A 20,152-nucleotide genomic window follows, 5' to 3' on the forward strand; every position below is an offset into this window, starting at 1 on the left:
AGAAATTAATAAATTAACTGCATTTCACGATTTAATGACCGGGGGCGCAGATGGACGAGGACCAGTCTCTCCAGGGTATTCATCAGACGAGACTTCAGCGCCTTTGGTCTGAAGTTGTTGAGCTCTCTTGGATGGTGGGTCTTTGGTACTGGAACCAGTCAGGATGTTTTCCACAGCTGGGCGACTCTGCCCAGCTTTAGGCTCATGTTGGACAATTCCACACAGCTGGTCTGATTTGAGGAGCTGGGAAATAGTCCCATATGGACCTGCTGCCTTTCACGCCTTCATCTTCCTCAGCTGGTTCTTCACCTGAGATGTTGTGAGGAACAAGGCTGAGCAGCAGGAGGAGGTGGTGGGGGCTGCAGCAGGGGAGACTGAGCGGGGGTAGGCATTTGATCAAACCTATTGAAAAATAGGTTCAACTCATTTGCCCACTGAAGCCCCCCCCCTTTTGGGTCTTGGGTTGCCCGTTGGCTGAGATGGTCTTCAGGCCCATCCAGCAATCCCTGGCATTATTCTGCTGCAGCTGTACCTCCATCCTCATCCTGTCTGACTTTTTCTCCTCTCTGATCCTCCTTCTCAGCTGGCGTTGCACTCTCTTCAGCTCCTCCTTGTCGCCTGACACAGAAGTTCAGGAGAGCTTTAATGTCCGGTGTGATCCAGGGTTTATTGTTGGAGAAACATCTTACTGTCCTGGTGAGTATGGCGTTCTCCATGCAGAAATTCTTATGATCTGTAATCGTGTCCGTTAAGAGTATTAATGTCCTGCCTGTGGGCTTCGCTGAATACCTCCCATTGTGCTAAAGTTGTGGTAAAACAGTCCTTTAAGGCCTCCTCGGCTTCTCCAGACGCTCAGGAAGTTTTTCTGACTGCTCAGACGCATGGTAAATTTGAGGGAACATTGGTGTTATGTATGCTGTATGAGACAACAGGAAGTGTTCAAACAAAAATAAAAACAAGTTGGTTGTTCGGGTCAAAGGCGCATGTGTTTTTCCTCCCTGAAATGTACGAGTGATCTCAGTATTCTTACCCTTAAAATGATACAGCCAACAACCGTCCTTGAGTCACATGCATGCCAGTACTGATGTGTGTAGAGATGACGCACGGGCATCTAGAAGCGGAAAAAAATTGTGTAACGCCGAACAGGGAGTGATAACAAGACTGCTCGTAACATGCTCGCAGCCAAACTTTACATATGGCTTGAATGATCACCTAATCAAACAATTAGGAAACGAGGTGAGGCCAAACACCCTGCGAAGAAAACTCATTTCAGACGTTTGAATCCGGGATCTTGTTCTTTCGTGAGGTTTATTCTTGAGGGTAGGAATGTAAATCGACTGGTAAATTAAGAGCCTTCTCGCTGAGCTCACTCTTCACATGAAGGACCTGCATCACTGCAGACGCTGCACCGATCCACATGTCAAACTCATGGTCCATCCTCCCCTTACTGTGAACAAGACCCCAAGATGCTTGAACTCCTCCACTCGGGGCAGGATCTCATCCCGACCTGTTGAGGGAACTGCACCCTTTTCCGACCATGGTCTCATGGCCCTCTTCTTGGGCTTCGCTGAATACCTCCCACACAGTTGTGTTGAAACAGTCCTTTCAGGCCTCCTCGGCTTCTCCAGACCATCTTTGAACTGTGCGTGTCGCAGCTGGCTGCCTGCAGACCAGAGGTTTGTACACAGGCAGTAGATCCACCAAGTTGTGATCAGCTTTGCCTAGCGGGGAGAGGGACAGTGATGTGGTCACCTCCTTGGTGTTGGCATAAAAAGGGTCCAATATTTTATTGTCTCTGGTGTGACAGGTGACATATTGTGTGAATGAAGGCAGAGAGGTAAGTAGAAGCATGATTGAAGTCACTAAAGATGAGGAGCAGGGCGTTTGGGTGCTGTGTTTGGAGCCTGCTCACAGCTGCAGTCAGTCTGTAACAGGCTGACACACTGCTAGCGGAGCAAGGTGCGTACACCGCCACCGCAATAACATGACTGAACTCTTGTGGGATGTAGTACGGATGCATGCTAACAGCTAGCAGCTCAATGTCCCGACTGCAAAGTTGCTCCTTAATAGTAATAGTGACCATCTATCATTAAAAAACACAGCCAGCCCTCTTCCTTTCCACTTCCCGCTCTCCAGTGACCTGTCCGCACATAGGATTTGGAAGCCGTCCAATTCCCGGACGGCGTCCGGCGTTAGCTCTGTTAGCCACAACTCCGTGAACATCAGCAAGCAGCATAATGGTCCAATGATTATTTCATATTATGATTCTTTATACTCTATTATTTAGGTGTTTAAAAATATATTTCTGAGTGGTTGCTTTTTTTGCTTTTTAATGTTATTGTAACGGTTCAGGGAACCGTGAGAAAGGAAAACTGGACCCAAGAGCAAGCGAGGATGGTTGAGGAGGATTTATTGAAGGGTTCGGGGGGAGAGGAACGGGTGCCGGGAGCAGGGCAGGAGGACAGGTGCAGGAGCGGCGAGTCAGCGGAGGCTGAGAAGGGCAGGCAGGCGGCGTACGGGCGTACGAGGTGCGATCGGCGCTCCGGGGCTCGGCGGCTGGCGGCGGAGGAGGATCGGGCTCGGGCTGGCGCTGGGCGGCTGGAGGGAGAGCGAGGAAAGACAATGGTTAACTCGGGTTGCATAACACAAGGAGCGGACGTGCACGAGGCGAACGTCGACGTGGACCGGGTACCGAGGTAGGTCACGGATTTAATCCGGCGTCTGGCTCCTGGCAGCGCTGAGCTTTAAACCCCCGCGGTGATTGCTGATGATGGGCAACAGGTGCGCAGGAGTCGACGCCCTCTCCGGTCGGAGGCGTGCCTGGCGGAAAACAGCCGGAACCTAGGGAAAAGGGAAAAAGCTTGGCAGGCCCCCTAACCCGAACCCCCACAGTACCCCCCCCTCAACGGACGCCTCCTGGCGTCCTTCCTGGTTTGTCCGGGTGTGTGGCGTAAAACTCCCGGATCGGGGAGTCGACAATGAAGAGCTTGCGGGAGATCCAAGAACGTTCCTCCGGACCGTAACCCTCCCAGTCCACGAGGAACTGAAACCCCCTCCCCCGACGTCTAACGTCCAACACTTTGGAGACCGTGAAGGCTGGGTGGTCGTCGATCATCAGGGGGGGTGGAGGGGAGATGGTCGGAGGGCTTAGGACGCTGGAAGAGACCGGCTTGAGGAGAGAAACGTGGAAGGTGGGGTGGATCTTGAGGGAATCGGGGAGCTTTAGTCTGACAGAACAGGGGTTAATGATCTTGGTGATGGGAAAGGGACCAATGTAGCGCGGAGACAGCTTACGTGAATTGGTCTGGAGGGGAAGGTCGCGGGTCGAGAGCCAGACCTGCTGACCGGGCTGGTAGTCGGGAGCTGGGGTTCGACGACGGTCCGCCAGGCGCTTGTTGCGTTGCGCCGAGCGGGTGAGGGAGGCCTTGACCTCTGCCCAGACGGCCTTGGCCCGACTGATGTGTTCCTCCACCGAGGGAACCGCCACTGCACGCTCCTGCTCCGCAAAAAGGGGAGGTTGGTAGCCAAGACAGGCCATGAACGGCGACATACCTGTCGAGGCGCAGGAGAGGGAGTTGTGGGCATACTCGATCCATGCGAGAGCCTCGCTCCATGTCTCGGGGTTCCGGGCCACCACGCACCGCAGCGCTGCCTCCAGGTGTTGATTGGCCCGCTCGGTCTGCCCGTTGGTCTGCGGGTGGTAACCGGAGGAAAGGCTGGCTGTGGCGCCCACTGCCTTACAGAACTCCCTCCAAACCTGGGAAGAGAACTGGGGGCCCCGGTCGGAGACGATGTCTTGCGGGAGGCCGTGGAGCCGGAAAACGTGCTGGGTCAGGAGCGTGGCTGTCTCCAAGGCGGTGGGTAGCTTGGGAAGGGGAACGAAGTGGACGCTCTTGGAGAAGCGGTCGATAATGGTGAGGATAACTGTGTGTCCTTTGGACGAAGGAAGACCCGTGACGAAGTCCACAGCGATGTGGGACCAGGGGCGGCTCGGGATAGGCAGAGGGTGGAGAAGACCGGCCGGAGCCGAGTGTGAGGCCTTTCCGCGGGCGCAAACCGAGCAGGCCAGCACGAATTCTCGCGTGTCTTTTGTCATACTGGGCCACCAGAAGTGCGCTTGGAGGAAGCGAAGGGTGCGCGTGACGCCAGGGTGGCAGGTGAGCGAGGAGGAGTGCCCCCACTGGAGGACCTGGGAGCGTGCGGCATCGGGGACGAAGAGGAGGTCCGAGGGGTCAGGTCGGGGATCGGGTTGGGTTTTCTGCGCCTCGCGAACCGTGCGCTCGATCTCCCAGGAGGCCGCCCCCAGGAGACAGGAGGACGGGAGAATGGTCTGTGTGGTCTCCGGACTGGCAGGCGGAGCGAACATCCGGGAGAGGGCGTCCGCCTTGCCGTTGTTCGACCCGGGACGGAAGGAAAGGGTGAAGTTGAATCGGCTCAAGAAGAGGTGCCAACGGGCTTGACGGGGGTTCATCCGCTTGGCTGACTGCAGGTAGGCCAGATTTTTGTGGTCGGTCCAGACGAGGAAGGGGACGGCGGTGCCCTCCAGCCAGTGCCGCCACTCCTGGAGAGCCCAGACGACTGCCAGCAACTCCCGATTGCCGACGTCATAGTTCTTCTCGGCGGGGGACAGGCGTCGGGAGAAGAAGGCGCATGGATGAGTCTTCTGGGTGTCGGGGTCCCGCTGGGAGAGCACCGCTCCCGCCCCCGTGTCGGAAGCATCCACCTCCACCACGAACTGGAGTGCGGGATCGGGGTGTCTGAGGACCGGAGCGCTGGTGAAGGCTTCCTTAAGATGCCCGAAAGCTTGAGCCGCTGCCGGAGTCCACTGAAAGGGGGTGAGGGTGGAGGTGAGGGCCGTGAGAGGACTAGCAACCTTGCTGTAATTGCGGATGAATCGACGGTAGAAATTAGCGAACCCCAGGAAGCGTTGGAGTTCCTTGCGAGTAGTGGGAGTAGGCCACTCCACCACCGCCTGGATCTTGGCGGGATCCGGCTGGAGTTGACCCTGGGCGATGACGTAGCCCAGGAAATGGATCGATGGGACGTGGAACTCGCATTTCTCCGGTTTCACGAACAGGCGGTTTTCCAGCAGGCGCTGGAGGACTGATCGGACGTGGCGGCAGTGGTCCTCGAGGGATCGGGAGAAGATGAGGATGTCATCCAGGTAAATAAAGACGAAACGGTTGAGCATATCCCGGAGAATGTCGGTCATGAGAGCTTGAAAAACGGCGGGGGCGTTGGTGAGGCCGAAGGGCATGACGAGATACTCAAAATGTCCAAGGGGGGTATTGAAGGCCGTCTTCCATTCATCGCCCTCGCGGATGCGGACCAAATGGTAGGCGTTCCGGAGATCGAGCTTGGAGAAGACCTGGGCTTCGCAGAGGGGCTCGAACGAGGGGTCTATGAGGGGCAGAGAGGTCTTATTTTTGACTGTGATGCCGTTGAGAGCCTTGAAGTCAATGCAAGGGCGAAGGGAGGAGTCTTTCTTCTTGACAAAAAAGAAACCCGCTCCCAGGGGCGAGAAAGAGGGCCGAATCAGACCGGCCGCCAGGGAGTCGCGGATGTAGGTCTCGAGGGCCTCCTTCTCGGGACGGGAGATGTTGTACAGCCGGGAGCTGGGCAGCGGAGCTCCGGGAAAGAGGTCTATGGCGCAGTCATAGGGCCGATGGGGAGGAAGGGTGCGGGCGAGGTCTTTGCAAAAAACCTGGGCCAGGTCATGGTAGTCCGTGGGGACGGACGCCAGGTCGGGTGGAGCCGGGGAGCGAGGAACCGATCGGGGAGCGGGGTCGGCGGACAGAAGGCACTGTGAGTGGCAAAGCTCGCTCCACCCGGTGATTGCACATCTCCTCCAGTCTATCGCGGGGTTGTGTAGCTGGAGCCACGGGAAACCCAGGACCAGGGGGACTTGTGGCGAGTGGATTAGGAGGAGCTGGATGGTCTCCCGGTGGTTGCCGGAAACAATAAGGGTTAGGGGTCCCGTTTGATGGAAGACCTGGGAGATGAGGCGTCCATCCAGAGCCACCACGCGCCGTGGGGAAGGGAGAGGCTCCAGGGGGACACCCAGCCGGCGAGCCAGAGCCAGGTCCAGGAAGTTCCCATCCGCTCCGGAGTCCACCAGTACGGCGACCGAGAGGGATTGGGTCTGCCAGAGGAGGCGGGCTGGGATGGACATGCGTGAAGAGGAGCCCGTAGCTGACACGTTATGGCTCGCCGCGGGACTCCTGATCAGCGGCGAGCCCCCTCTTTTGGCTTCACGTGGCAAGCGGCGATGTAGTGACCGGGGTTGCCACAATAGAGGCATAGCTGGCTCGAGAGGCGCCTCTGGCGTTCCTGAGGATCCAGGCGGGTTCTCCCCAGCTGCATGGGCTCCTCCTGTCCGACGGGAGGCGTAACCGGTAGTCGCGGAGGGAAGTCGACGGGAGGTGCGGGAGCGCGTGCCGCCGGACGGGGCGACCTACGCGTCCGCTCGGACTGCCGCTCCCGCAACCGGTTGTCTACCTTAATAGCCAGGGCAATGAGGTCTTCGAGAGAGGCGGTCTCATCCCGAACGGCCAGCTCATCCTTGAGCTGGTCCGTCAGCCCGTTGAGGAACACTCCCCGAAGGGCGGGCTCGTTCCACCCGCACTCGTGGGCGAGAATGCGGAACTCCACCGAAAAGTCGGCGGCGGAGCGGGAACCCTGCCGGAGTGCGAGCAATCGGCGGGTGGCCTCGCGTCCCTTGACGGGATGGTCGAATACCCGCCGCAACTCTTGGCAGAAGTCGGAGTAGGAGGCCATCGCCGGGGCCGATGCCTCCCACAAGGCGGTGGCCCATTTCGCGGCGCGGCCGCGGAGCAGGTTCACCATGTAGGCGATGCGAGCTCGATCGGTCGGGTAACTTTGGGGTTGGAGATCGAACACCAACGAGGTGCTCAATATGAACTGGCTACAAGAGCCCAGATCACCGGAAAACGGCTCGGGAGTGGGGACATGGGGTTCCCTGCCGCTCGAAGGGAACACGGCGGGCGGAGGAGGGGGAGAAGGGACCGGGGAGGTGCCCTCCGGGAGGCCGGAAGCAGAGGGAAGAGAGCTGACCTGCTTCGAAAGGAGCGCGAGTTGGTGGTGGAGAGCCTGGACGGAGTCCATGAACTCCTGCATCATCCTCTCGTGTCTTCCCAGCTGTCTGCCTTGGTGGGAGAGGGCCTCTTGGAGGGAATCCGAGCTCGCTGGGTCCATTGAGGCCGGATTATTCTGTAACGGTTCAGGGAACCGTGAGAAAGGAAAACTGGACCCAAGAGCAAGCGAGGATGGTTGAGGAGGATTTATTGAAGGGTTCGGGGGGAGAGGAACGGGTGCCGGGAGCAGGGCAGGAGGACAGGTGGAGGAGCGGCGGGTCAGCGCCGGGGTGCTCGCCGGGGTGGCGAGGTGTGCGCTCGCGGAGGTGCAGCGGAGACGGCGCGCTGAGTGTGCACCGGCGCTGTGGCGGGAGGAACGCGGGCGCGGAGAGCGGCGTGGAGGCGAAGGCGGCGGCGAGCCGGCGGAGGCTGAGAAGGGCAGGCAGGCGGCGTACGGGCGTACGAGGTGCGATCGACGCTCCGGGGCTCGGCGGCTGGCGGCGGAGGAGGATCGGGCTCGGGCTGGCGCTGGGCGGCTGGAGGGAGAGCGAGGAAAGACAATGGTTAACTCGGGTTGCATAACACAAGGAGCGGACGTGCACGAGGCGAACGTCGACGTGGACCGGGTACCGAGGTAGGTCACGTCTGGCTCCTGGCAGCGCTGAGCTTTAAACCCCCGCGGTGATTGCTGATGATGGGCAGCAGGTGCGCAGGAGCCGACGCCCTCTCCGGTCGGAGGCGTGCCTGGCGGAAAACAGCCGGAACCTAGGGAAAAGGGAAAAAGCTTGGCAGGCCCCCTAACCCGAACCCCCACAGTTATGGTTTTTTTGCTGTATAAGACTATGTTGCAAGTGTTGTGACAACAGGCTTGTGTGTGACCTGTGGGTGTGGTGTGCGCATGCGTCAGGAAGAGTGCAGTAGAGGTAGAGGTGCAGATATGCTGCAGTGGCGAGCCAGGAAATGAGTGACAAGTGTAGAGGCAAAGTTGAGGAGTGTGTTGGAGTTGAGTCAACGAGGAAATGAGAAATAGTAAATGAACCTTAAAATCCAAACTTATTCCAATGCATGTTCGTTTTTTTGTACTCAAGAAGAAAAGGGTCAAATAAAGACTCAACAACTGATTAGAGTTCCGATATTTAGTTTCTTCGATTTATGGACTTCAGGAAATAGTACAAAGACAGATATCTGAGCGGCTTTTTCTTAATCTAACGAGAATCTGTACTCGGGCGAGCACAGTCGAAAAATGCGCGCCATCTTTCAGCCCAGCTTCACTTTTTATAGGAGTTTTTTATGTCAAGGGTAATGTAGGTTGAATCGGTTGTCCTCCCTCCCTCCCGCGGGACTGGTCCACGTCCAAGGGAAGGTTCTCTCCAGGTTTAGTCATTGTCTGGATGGTTGATTCCCGTCTGGTCCCCAAGACTGGCACGCCAAGGCTGGCCTTCTCCGGCGGGCAGTCTCTCCGTCTCTCTCCCCTCTGACATTCCTCTGTAATCTTGTCGGTGTGTGCGTGTGTATGTGCAAGTGTATGTGTGTGTGTGTGCTCCAATCTCCAATTGTTATGTCTTTTGGAATGTGTTTTTTGCGATAGCGTCTGTGTGAGTCCTCCGTGCCCAATTTGGTATGTTTGCATTTCTACAGCCAATGTGGAGAATGTGCTTCGTCATATTTGTCCATGAAGTGCTGTGAACGTGAGAGCAGGTCATGGAAATGCTATGTGTGTCAGTTTGTCTCACTACTAAACATTTCAATAAAGTTCACACATTTTAATTAAAGTACTATAAATTTAGCATATGAGAATAATATAATAAATCAGTAAACATCAGGACTACAATCCCAGTCATTTTTGTGACCAGTGCTTCTAGTTTCATTTGATAAATGCTTCTTGTTTAATAAATGCATTCAGTAAATATGAACCTGCTAAATTAAATAACCGACATTCTGTCTCCCAAGTGTTTAAAATAATGCCAGTAATCGTAATACAATACTTAAAGTGTATAAAATAAAGCGAGCCTACAGGTATAACCACTGTCTTCCTACTACATGTTACTGAGTTTAAGGGCTCCACCTTATGACAACGTGCACCGGCCGCGATCCCAGAGCCAATTCCAGCCTTGGAAACGGATCTCCCCTGCGTTCCCCGACCACGGTCAGGAGAGTCAAAGCAGCAATGGATAACAATTAAGAGATTCCACAAATCTTATCAACTGGATCGGATTGGCAGATATTTTGCATCTTATGCAAAATTGGTGATAAGTTTTAATGTCAAAATTTACCAATTGATATACGATAGTGATGTGTCGAGACCCGGTGCGTGTACCAAGGAAACTGGGAACGAGTATTTGAAGCGCCCGCCAAGAAAATGCTCCAGTGACGTAGGTGGTGACAGTCAAAGCCTTGAAACTGGCCGCACAACGTGATTGGTTCAGGAAGTGCATCATGAAGCTCAGTTTTTGATTTAAGGAGCAACAAAACGCGATGGAGGGTTCCCGTTTTGTGAGGACTTTGTAATTGGCTTGTCAATTATTATTATCAACATATCACTGTTTTATCAAGCCATTCAGGAAGAGAAAGTTTTTCCCAGTTTGGGAAAGCGATCTTATTACTTTGAAAAAGGAAAGGAAAAAAATACAGCTGAATTGTATCTTGATGGAAAGAATTGTTACTATACAGCCCATGTTTTCGTTGTAAGGTGAAGTGACTTTTATGTTCCAAATAGCTGGGATACAACAACACCGGCTATAATATAACTATTAGGGGAATTAACGATAAGTAAGTAACGATTGCCTCAGGTGATTTAGTGACATACGGTTATTACGTAAACGGCCACTAATCACCGAACGCTTATGTATTATCATCAAGCGGCTTTCATTCGTGTATAGACAGTAAAACACCTTTTACTCTAAATCCACTGGGCAAATAGCCACACAGGTTTAGTGATTGGAAATGGGCTAATTTCAAATGAGTCACTGTGTCTCTTTTTTGTAGGTTGACTTGGATTTGCAAATACCTTGATTGCTTGTCTCAGTACCATAATCACTGCCTGGCACATCCGCTTCAATAAAAGCCAGGGTAAGCCACCAGATATATGTATGGATGGATATGAAAAACAAGAAACAGACTGTGCTATGTCAGTGTAGCTGTGTGAGCTACTTCAATTTCCATCAACATTCCCTCATTCATTTGCGAGAAATTACAGAAACCCAGAAAATACTGGTGTCATGGTCTGTTTGTTGTTTTTGTTTAGTGTTTCATGTTTTTCCTTGTGTTTGGTTTATCTCTTGTTAAAGCTGATTGTGTCCACCTCTGTTTGTCTTGCTAGTGTTAACCAGTCAGCTCCCGCCAAAACCCTTTGCGTCTTGTCCAGGTGTTCCTTGTTGTTGTGTTAATTTGTTTGTAAATATGTCTGTTCTTTCCACAGAATGTATCAGTTTTCATAGTCAATTATTTTGCTAGTTTTTGTTTCGTTACCTTTGATATTTTAGTTTCTCCCAGTGCCTTTTGGTTTTCTTTACATTAAATATTCATTTAAGTTACACTTGCCTCATTTCCCTGCATTTGGGTCTTCAACCACACAGAACCCTGACATAATGAACCGAGAACTACTGGATGTGGGAAGCACACGACGACGTACTCAACGTTGCTGGTCAGCCTATTATGTGGCTCAACCTGCCGATCACCCGCAATCATTTCATGTGAGTTCTGTTTTCCTCAAAGCCAGTTTCTCCCTCTTCGTTTCATCGTGACTCCTGCCATTTCACCTCTCCCTGTTTTAGTAGATTGTGATTTTGAAGATGATTTTAATATATTTGCAACGTTTTGGATTCCCGATTTTTATTCCCCATCAGGTTCCTCCCCCCAGTCAGTTTTGGTCACTTTTTACTTTTGATTCCTTAGAGTCCAGCCCTGAATGCCTCACAGCGGACCTTTACATGGGCACCCAATTGGAAATCTATCCCAGACCTCCACACGGGGTGGCCAAAGACGGTGCCCAGGTAAAGGTTTTGCCACGGCACTTAGTTCCACCCAGCTTTTGTAGTCCATGTTCACACATACCTTTAGTCTCGGCCCATCGTGTCTCTTGTTCTCCCGTACACCCATGGCGGCCGCAGCCCCCAGTGCCGGCTCCTTGACTGCTGCGGCCCACAGTTCCGGCTCCCCAACAGCTGCAGCCCCCAGTGCTGGCTCCCCAACAGCTGTCACCCCATTCCCTCGTGTAAAACAATCAGCTCCCTCCATCCCTATGTCAAGGAGTAATAGCCAGTCTAATACTGGGAAGTCTTGCTTGCTGTCGCTTGGTCTGGCACGCTGGCGGCTTTGTGTACCAGTTGCTGTTTGGCTGTGTCATTGATCAGAGAGTCTATAAGTGATTTGCTAAAATTTATAGTTTATGCATTAGTCTCCAAAACTTAAAATCACAATAAAACACAAAGTATCCATCAGGATTTACAACTGCGCCAGAGCGGTCAAAACCTGTACGTCCTTCTGGTCAACACTTATCCACTCTTTCTTCGTCCTTTCTTTTATACGCTTAGGGGCAGCGCCACACAGTGCTCAACACAAGTGATGCAAGCAAACGTTTGACCCATATTGGGCTTCTGTACCAGGTGTTCCTCATTGCCTGTTTAATTTGTTTGTATTTAGTACCCTGTTTGCTTTTAGTGTATGCCATTGTCCATATCAGTTGTCTACGTAAGTTGTTTTCCTGCTTGTTTCCTGTCGTGTTATCTCGTGCCTTTTTGTCCAAGTTTGTTTTCAAGTATTTGTTTGGTTACTTTGATCGTTGTTTTGTACTTCGATATTTTTGATTTCCCTAGTTCCTTGCTTGCCTTTTTTCTCTACATTAAATACCCTTTTGAGTTACTCCAGCCTCGCTTCCTGCATCCGGGTCCCGCTCCACCTCAACCTGACAACCGGATGTCGAACTCACTTGTGATGCAGGCCACATTGTTGCTATGGTTTCCGTCAGTGGGCCGGTTGACTGTGAAACCACTTAAATTTATGTAATCATCTCATCCAGTTACAATACACAACAAAGTGGTGGATAGCTAGTTTTGAAATTAAAAAGGAAAACAATAAAATATATGTTTCAACAATTGTTCAATTTATTGTAAGGGGTTTGAACAAACCGACAAGTGAAGACAGTTTACAAATTTTGATCTTAATTTTCGCATTAAACATGAAGTAGAGGCACATGAGTTGCTTTAGTGGCTGGATCTGATCCCCGAGCGGTGAGTTTTACACAGGGAAAATTACAGTACTACAGTAATAAGCAATAGTACGGAGCCCCTTAGGGGACATGGAAGAGAAAAAAAAATAATTTGCGTTCCCTCGCAAAATCTTTGCGTTCCCTTGCAAAGATTGCGTTTCCTTGCAAAGTTTGCGAGGGAACGCAAAGTTGTTTATTTATTTATTTTTTTAATGCGCGTTTTTGCACTTCCGGGTCAGTTTGACTACCCTTGCCTTGAATGCGCTGCTGTTCAAGAGACGACAGTACTTTGGAGGCGGCACCAATCATGGAGGAGGGCTTGGAACTGTCTTTCACTTATTTGAAAACCGTGCTTAATATCCAGAACTGATTTTATTTCTTTGTATTTCAAGACAATTTCAAAGTAAAATTCAATTAAACTCGCCCACGGGTGAACACACTCCATCTTTGCTGCGTTTGTTTACACGGAAGATGACCCGGAAGTACAAAAACGCGCATTAAAAAAAATAAACATTCACTCGAAAAAAAAAAAACACTTTGCAATCTTTGCAAGGGAACGCAAAGATTTTGCGAGGGAACGCAAAGGTTTTTTTTTTCTCTTCCGTGTCCCCTAAGGGGCTCCGTATAATAGTAAGTCAAAAGTCAAGTAACCAGAAACCATTCCCATAACAAATTGGCCTGCAATCTGACTGTGTAGATGTCAGTTTGATTCTGACCTGCTAATATATGTCAATATGAATGTCTACACACATAATACAAATCAAACATAGTTTGCATTGAAAAAGTAAATCTGTTTATACTAAGAATAGTTCATAATAGCGAACCTCGATCAAGATTGAAATCAGGACTTTTCCCTTGCCTCTGTTTCCAACAATCTTGTTCATTTGGCATTTCGTTGGTTTTCCTGTTTTCATGTCTGTGGAGCTTTGTCCTGGTACTAATACATTTGTAAAATGCCTTGAAATAACTGAATTGACAGTATATAATGAATATATGAAGACACAAAGGTCAAAATGTATCTTGTGTTTATAAAGGAGTAATAATAATCAGCATGACAATAGCAAATCTATGTTATTCAAAAATTGTTCAGAAACCAAGTTGTTCATAGGCACTGTATCCCTTTATCAAAATAAGATTTTCTGACACCAATGATTTGTATTTCTTAAAAAAAAAAAAAAGAAACTTTCACCATGCAAAGATGTTGGTATATATTTTGAAATACATTCTTTGTTGATGTGTTAAAAACCACCACCTCATTGGACACTCTTGTTGTTAGTTGTAATATTCAATGGGATAGGCTCCCAAGTCACTGGACTTCATAAAACATTAATTTTTTTTTTTTAAATGAAAGCTGGCTGCGATAAAGCCTGGAGTTTTGAGAATCCAGTGCGTTGTCTGATACCTACAATATATGAGAGAAAAGTTAAGTATGCAAAGTTGTGCAATCATGAAGTCAACATATCCATCTATCCATCCTTGCGACTGGGGGGTTTTATGGAAGAAACATGTAAATAATGTCTTCAGAAAGTGAAAGTGAAAATGATGATAATATGATTCATATTTTCTTCTCCATACATTTTTAATACAACTTATCCTGTTCAGGACTATGGGGTGCTGGAACCAATCCCGGCTGACTTCAAGTGAAAGGTGGACTCGACCCTGAACTGGTCGCCACTTGGTCGCAGGTCACATACAGAGACATGCACCCGTTTGGTTCAGAACCATACTGTATGCTTGTTAATAAAAAAGGGACAACACATGTTGAGAAGCACCCAACTGGGGGATAGAGTAATAAAAAAAAATAAAATAAAGAGGAGGTGCAGGTTACTGATTTAAGCTATAACCCCATACCTTGGTCACCCTGTGTCAAGGATTATCAATTAATATATTCAACAATCCAAACCAATCATATTGGTTTAGTGGTGGGTTAACATAAGACACACTGCCAGTCAGTAGCCACCTTCACATAGAGACTTTTTCTGTCATTCTGATTGAAATAATTCTGAATGTAGATCTCTGTTTACATTTGACGTGATATTTTCCGATCCGCCGTTTGCATGCTCCACCCAGATCAGCTGTGTGACACGCGGAGTTTGACATAAACATAACGTGATTCATCACAATGGAGTACATCAATCTTTTTAGCATTGTACTTGCTATTGCTTTTACACTTTTATTAACGCAGAACCATTATACAAATGAGTTATCAGTACAGAGTGTGCAATAAACCTTAACATTTATGGTTTTAGCTGACAGAAAAATCAAATAGTGACTGGACTTTCATCTTCAAAATGCAAATCTCTTTCTTTCCTCCATTGCCGTGTATGGACGCGTGAGCAGTCCTTGCGCTGAAAACAATTATGTCACTCCCGCTGACACAAATGTGAATATGCATACTCTCACAATGCCTTTCACCATGTAACAAACTGTAAATACCAATGTTTCTCTTTCTTACATGATAGTTATTTTATTGACTTGAGTACTTTCGTGTTAGTGTTTTTTTTTCTGTATTTTATTATTTAATTTGTTTTACATGACCAGATATGTGCATGAGGTCGACACTGTGGGTGAGATGAGTGTGCTGTTAACTTTAACCTTGTCCATTCTTTCTCGCTGTTGCTGATAAAATGTGCTCAGCTTTTGGAATTGTTTTTTGGTATTTTTTTGCAATATTAGGTAAGTAACGTTAGTTTGTCGACTTGCAAGAAATAGTAACACATCAGACAATTCGTTTCTTCCAAATGCACAAAGATTGGAGGAGCGTGCTATATTGTTACACGTTTTCTGCTTCACTGGTCATCACTTCACTGACTTCGTCAACCACAAGCCGCTGATATTTGCAGTAGCCAAGACGGCTGCAATATTTAAGTTCACAACATACATCCAGCATGTGGCAGCATTGCTGACTACCTCCTCTGGTCAAATGTGGGGCTTGATTTATTCATCCGGGGCTTTATTATGCTGCCATTCCCGTCGACCAGACCGCAGACTCTGACATTCTGTGTGATCTCGCCACCATTTTATTTATGCCAAAACAAACAAAGATAATAATTAGCTACAATATGTGTGCTATTTCGATTTAACATCTCTTTAATTCAATTCAATTTCATTACTCTGTGTAAATTAGATGAACTTCCGTCCACAAACATTCAGCCATTCACTGGCAGGTATTTTGGTGTTTTGTTCGTTTGAGCAAAAATGGAAATAGATCCAGTTTTGACCACACCAAACTTTTGCTAAACAAGGATATGAAATATACTGAAGTTATGCCGAATTTAAGTTGAGCTTGTTCTCGTGTTGCAATTACATGCCAATACAGTTGCCGTAGATAGAGCAGAATCTGTGAAACTACACCGCAGCCAAATGGTTTTGAGAATGTGCTTACTCTGTCACATAAATGTGATAAGTGGACAATGGACAAATAGTGTAGGACAAAATAATAATTGCAGTCTGTCGGCAACTTGTAAGAGACAGCCAGTCCAGTTTCCAAAGCGAGCCAAAAAAGAGCGGAGGTGCTTGGAAAACCCCCAATGTTAGCAAATGCCTGGCTTCCATTCGCAAACGTTGTAATCTTGAACAAATCTTGACGTGAATGTATCTTTTGGGCCCTTCGCCAACGGTCGTAAATGTTTGTCGCACCTTTAGATACGGGCTTTCGTAATGTGGGGACTTATACTGCTGTTGAACTACAATAGCAATAATTTGAGTCACCTAAAGGCCTGGCCACCTGTATGACTGGCAATGTTAATTAATGCATTTGTTTTTCATTAATGTCATGGAAAATGTTTTGAATTTATAACCATTGTTATATTTAATGTTTATCTGCGTTTTTATAGTATTGTTTTGGGATTTAAATTATTCAATTCCTCCAATACATTATGGCCAAGGTGGCCGAACAGGAGAGAGTTGCAATAATCGAGATGGGAGGTGATAAGGCGAAAAACGAGGATAGAAGCGGATGAGGCGGAAAGGGAGGGGCGGTGTCGACTGATTTTGTGCAGATGAAAGTAGACCGGGTTGTGTTAATGATATGCTTATGGAAAGATAGAGAGCTGTCGAGGATGACACCCAGACTCTTGACCTGACAGGAGGGGTAAACAATGGATTGGCCAACGAGAATGGGTAAACTGCCAACTTTGGATAGTATTGATTTTGTACCAAAAAGAAGAACTTCGGGGGTTTTTTTTGCTGTTAAGCTTCATGAAATTATTAGTGAACCAGTCATTGATTTCAGATCATCATCATATCGTGTCACACCAGTGGTTTATCCATATTTTTGCCTTGTCTGTGACCTTTTGTAGGTCTGGTGGAGTGATATATACAGGGCTTATTGGACATTCAAGTTGGATATGTTTCATATTTTGGTTTAGGAAACCACAGTCACATACTGAGGATGTGGCAAGGCCCCATTTTGTTAGGTTGTCTTTGGTTTTCCCAACACCAGATCTTGCACGGTTTAGGGTACACCATTTTTTCCTTTCAAGGTTTGTGCCCTTGGGTAGTTTTTCTTTTGGTTTTGGGACACACGGTTGTTCTGGTCCCATGTTTTCTTTTTCTCTCCATTTATTCATTCTGTACCGTCTAGGGGTGATGTTTTCAGGCAGACTTTCAGTTGAAATGAAACTTTTCCTAGATTTCAGCCTGGGAGGGACTGGTACATGGGAGAAGAGTGGATGGCGATTATAATTTTCTTGCTTGCGTTTTTCCACTTTGGTGTGTGTTTCTCTTCTCAAGGCAGGAGGTGGTATGCCCGAGAGCCTGTGGAGGATATTGACTGGTGTTGGTCTTAATGCTCCAGTTATCACACGGCAAGCTTCATTAAGGATAGGATCTATTTTGCTGGCATGGGCAGATCGAAACCATACGGGGGCACAATATTCTGCTGTTGAGAAACACAGAGCCAAAGCAGTTGTTCTCAATGTCTTTGGATCTGTTTTGTTCCAGCCAGCTTTTTCAATAAGTTGACTCGAGAGGACACCTTGCTCCTAAGTTTCTCTAGGTGTTGTTTGAAGGAGAGAGTCCTGTCTAGTGTTACACCCAGATAAGTTGGATGGTCATCATGGGTGAGATTTTTCCCATTCCATTCAATATTTAGTTTTCGATATGCTTCCCGGTTGTTTAGGTGGAAAGCACATATCTTTGTTTTCCCTGGGTTGGCATTTAATGACCATTGCTGGTAATATTTGCCAGTTACACTTAGTGCTCCAGTCAGACAGTTTTCAATGTCTTTAAAGTCCTTTGCTTGGGTGGCAATGCAAAGATCATCTGCATAAATGAAGCGTTTAGTGTTGGGATATGATGGTTGGTCATTAGTGTAAATGTTGAAGAGCAGAGGGGACAGCACTGATCCTTGTGGGAGTCCGTTCTTTTGACTTCTCCATCTGCTCCTTTTGCCATCCATTTCAACATAAAATCTCCTGTTGTTAAGGATGGTTCTGATGACATCTACAATGTGGCCATTTATTCCCATTGTGGCCATTTTCATCAGTAGGCTTCGGTGGTTGACTGTGTCATATGCTGCTGTTAGATCAACCAGGACTATTCCTGTTTTGAGGTTTTTCTCGAATCCATCCTCAATGAATTGGACAAGGTTGAGGACTTGGCCACAGCAGGAGCGTCCTTGTCTGAAGCCTGCTTGTTCTTCAATAAGCTGGTCTTCGACTGATGGAGTTAGCCTATTGAGGAGGAGTTTTTCGAAGAGTTTATAGGTGGTACAAAGAAGTGAAATTGGGCGATAGCTCTCAGGCTTCTCTGGGTCTTTGCCTGGTTTAAGTAGACCTACGATTTTGGCCTTCTTCCACTTCTTTGGGAGCTTTAGTGAAGTTAGGCATTGGTTGAAGAGAGAGAGAAGCCACTTCTTTGCTCTTGGCCCAAGCTGTTTTATTAATTCATTGTGAATCCCATCTATTCCAACTGCTTTATTTGTTTTAAGTAATTTGATTTCTGATGTCAGTTCTCTTATTGTGAAAGGGGGAAGGGTTTCATGTCGTTTTATGCATTCTTTAATTATATTATTGTAAGCTTTGGTTTGTTTTATTGGATTATGTTGAGGTTTTCCATATTTGAGAAGTTGGTTTGCGACCTGGTTGGGAGTTACGGCTGCTGTCCGGGATGGGGGTTTGCCTTCACAGTTTAGTTTCCGAATGGTTGCCCAGCCCTTCTTGCTGTTTTTGCTTAGGTCTATACTTGTTATCATCTCATTCCATCTTCTCCTTCTTTCTTCTTGATTTCAGATGAACAGGAGGTGACGGAGGAGGGAGGGAGTGAATTGCTGGGTTTGCAAGAGAAATTGAAGCAATGAAAAGAGATCTTGAATTTTCAGAAGATGGTGCCAAGGGGAAGGAGGTAGATAACAAATAATAGGGGGCCCAGGACTGAGCCTTGGGGCACTCTGAGGTGACTGGGAGGGACTTGTATGAAAAACATTTTAACTGGATGAACTTGAGGCGGTGTGGGTGATGCAGATGGAAGAAAGTCTATTGAGGAGGATGGTGTGTGAGAATGTATCAAAGGCCGCAGTCAGGTCAAGGAGGATCAGAGTGGAGAGTGATCCAGAGTCAGCTGCAATGAGGAGATCAGAGGTGACTTTGAGTAGAGTTGATTCAGTGCTGTGGAGGGGACAGAAACCGGACTGAAAGGGCTCATAAAGCTCATTGCAGGTAAAATGAGAGTGGAGTTGAGTGGTGACAACTTTTTCTAGGACTTTGAAATGAATGGTTGGTTGAAAATTGGGCGGAGGTTATTGTAGTTGTTAGGGTCTAAACCAGGTTTCTTCAGAATGAGGGTGACAGCTGCAGTTTTGAGCAATGATGGTACAATGCCGGTGTAGAGAGAGAAGAATGAATAATGGTAGAGATGAGAGGAAGTAGTGAGGGAGGGCAGGATTTCACTAGGGGATCGAGTAGGCAGGTGGAAGGCTTGGATTTGTGGGTAAATTCAGCGAAATCTGAGGAATTAGGATGTGCAAATGTAGAGAAAAATTGGCAAGTAGGTCGGGCTTAAATGCTGGCAAGCAGAGCGCGACATTGAATGTGAGGAGGACGTGATCAGTTATATTCAGTTCTTCTGAAAAGCAGTTGGAGGGAGTGAGACCAGAACAGCAGATGAGATCAAACGTACGGTCTTTGCAGTGATTAAAATCAACAAATTGACTGAGACCAAAGCTGTCCAGGCATGATAAGAAGTCTTTGGTGAGGGCCAGGTTATTGTTTTCAATGTGAATATTAAAGTCTCCTAATAGGAGCACATTAGGAGAGAGAGTGGACAGCTCTGTGAGCAAAGTGGAGAAGTCATCTAAAAAGTCACTGTGTGTTTTGTGAGGGCGGTAGACAACGCCAACGATGGTGGGGGTGGGGCCAGGTAGCGATAAAGCCAAGCATTCAAATTAAATAAATACTGGCACGGTTACTGGAAGTGTTTTCCATTTCTCGCGGTGGATTATCGCAAGACCCCCCCACGACCGTAATCATGGGGATGAGAAGTATAGAGAACGTCCGATGGAGTGGATTCATTCACTTGTGAAAAGTTGTTGGGCTGCTGCCATGTTTCAGTCAAACAGAGAAAATCCAATCCGTGGTCGGTGAAGAGCTCCTGAATGAGCTGAACCTTGCTGGTGAGTGAGCGAACATTGAGCAAACCAAAGCGGACCGCTGTGTTGACAAGACTGTCATTGGCGTTAGCCGACCTAGCTAGGCTGGCTAAAATACCGTGGTCACCGGGGTTACTAGAAGGGCGGCGACAGCTGGACCAGATGGATTTAATTGTGTGTGAGGAGTTGAGGTTGAAGTAGCGGCGAGACCCACGGTGGATGTATCGCCTACGGGGTCAACGACCGATGTCTGGGTGGAAGAGC

General features: G+C 48.3%; 1 protein-coding gene and 1 long non-coding RNA gene across 8 annotated transcripts in view; one reads left to right on the top strand and one right to left on the bottom strand.

Annotated features, from left to right (window-relative positions):
- The first annotated feature begins 615 nt into the window (after nt 1-615).
- On the top strand, nt 616-14,941 carry LOC148331480 (uncharacterized). 3 transcript variants are annotated; one of them, XR_015844623.1, is made up of 4 exons: nt 616-696; nt 10,080-10,163; nt 10,670-10,786; nt 13,903-14,941. It is a non-coding gene; the product is annotated as an uncharacterized LOC148331480 (long non-coding RNA). The 3 variants fall into 3 exon arrangements; XR_015844622.1 differs by lacking the exon at nt 616-696 and having other exon boundaries at nt 8,616-10,163; XR_015844624.1 differs by lacking the exons at nt 616-696; nt 13,903-14,941 and adding an exon at nt 10,989-11,323 and having other exon boundaries at nt 8,616-10,163.
- LOC148331481 (P2X purinoceptor 3-like) overlaps nt 12,957-20,152 on the bottom strand; it is a 109,043-nt gene continuing 101,847 nt past the window's right edge. For all 5 annotated transcript variants that reach the window (XM_088302289.1, XM_088302288.1, XM_088302291.1 and 2 more), the window contains one exon: nt 12,957-13,702. In XM_088302289.1, the coding sequence (XP_088158415.1) occupies nt 13,607-13,702 (96 nt within the window). In that variant the 3' untranslated portion in view covers nt 12,957-13,606. The remainder of the gene's footprint in view (nt 13,703-20,152) is intronic.

Source organism: Idiotropiscis lumnitzeri, chromosome 8 (assembly GCF_059441095.1).
Source record: "Idiotropiscis lumnitzeri isolate Australia: NSW breed Sydney's pygmy pipehorse chromosome 8, RoL_Ilum_1.0, whole genome shotgun sequence".
NCBI classification, from domain to species: domain Eukaryota; kingdom Metazoa; phylum Chordata; class Actinopteri; order Syngnathiformes; family Syngnathidae; genus Idiotropiscis; species Idiotropiscis lumnitzeri.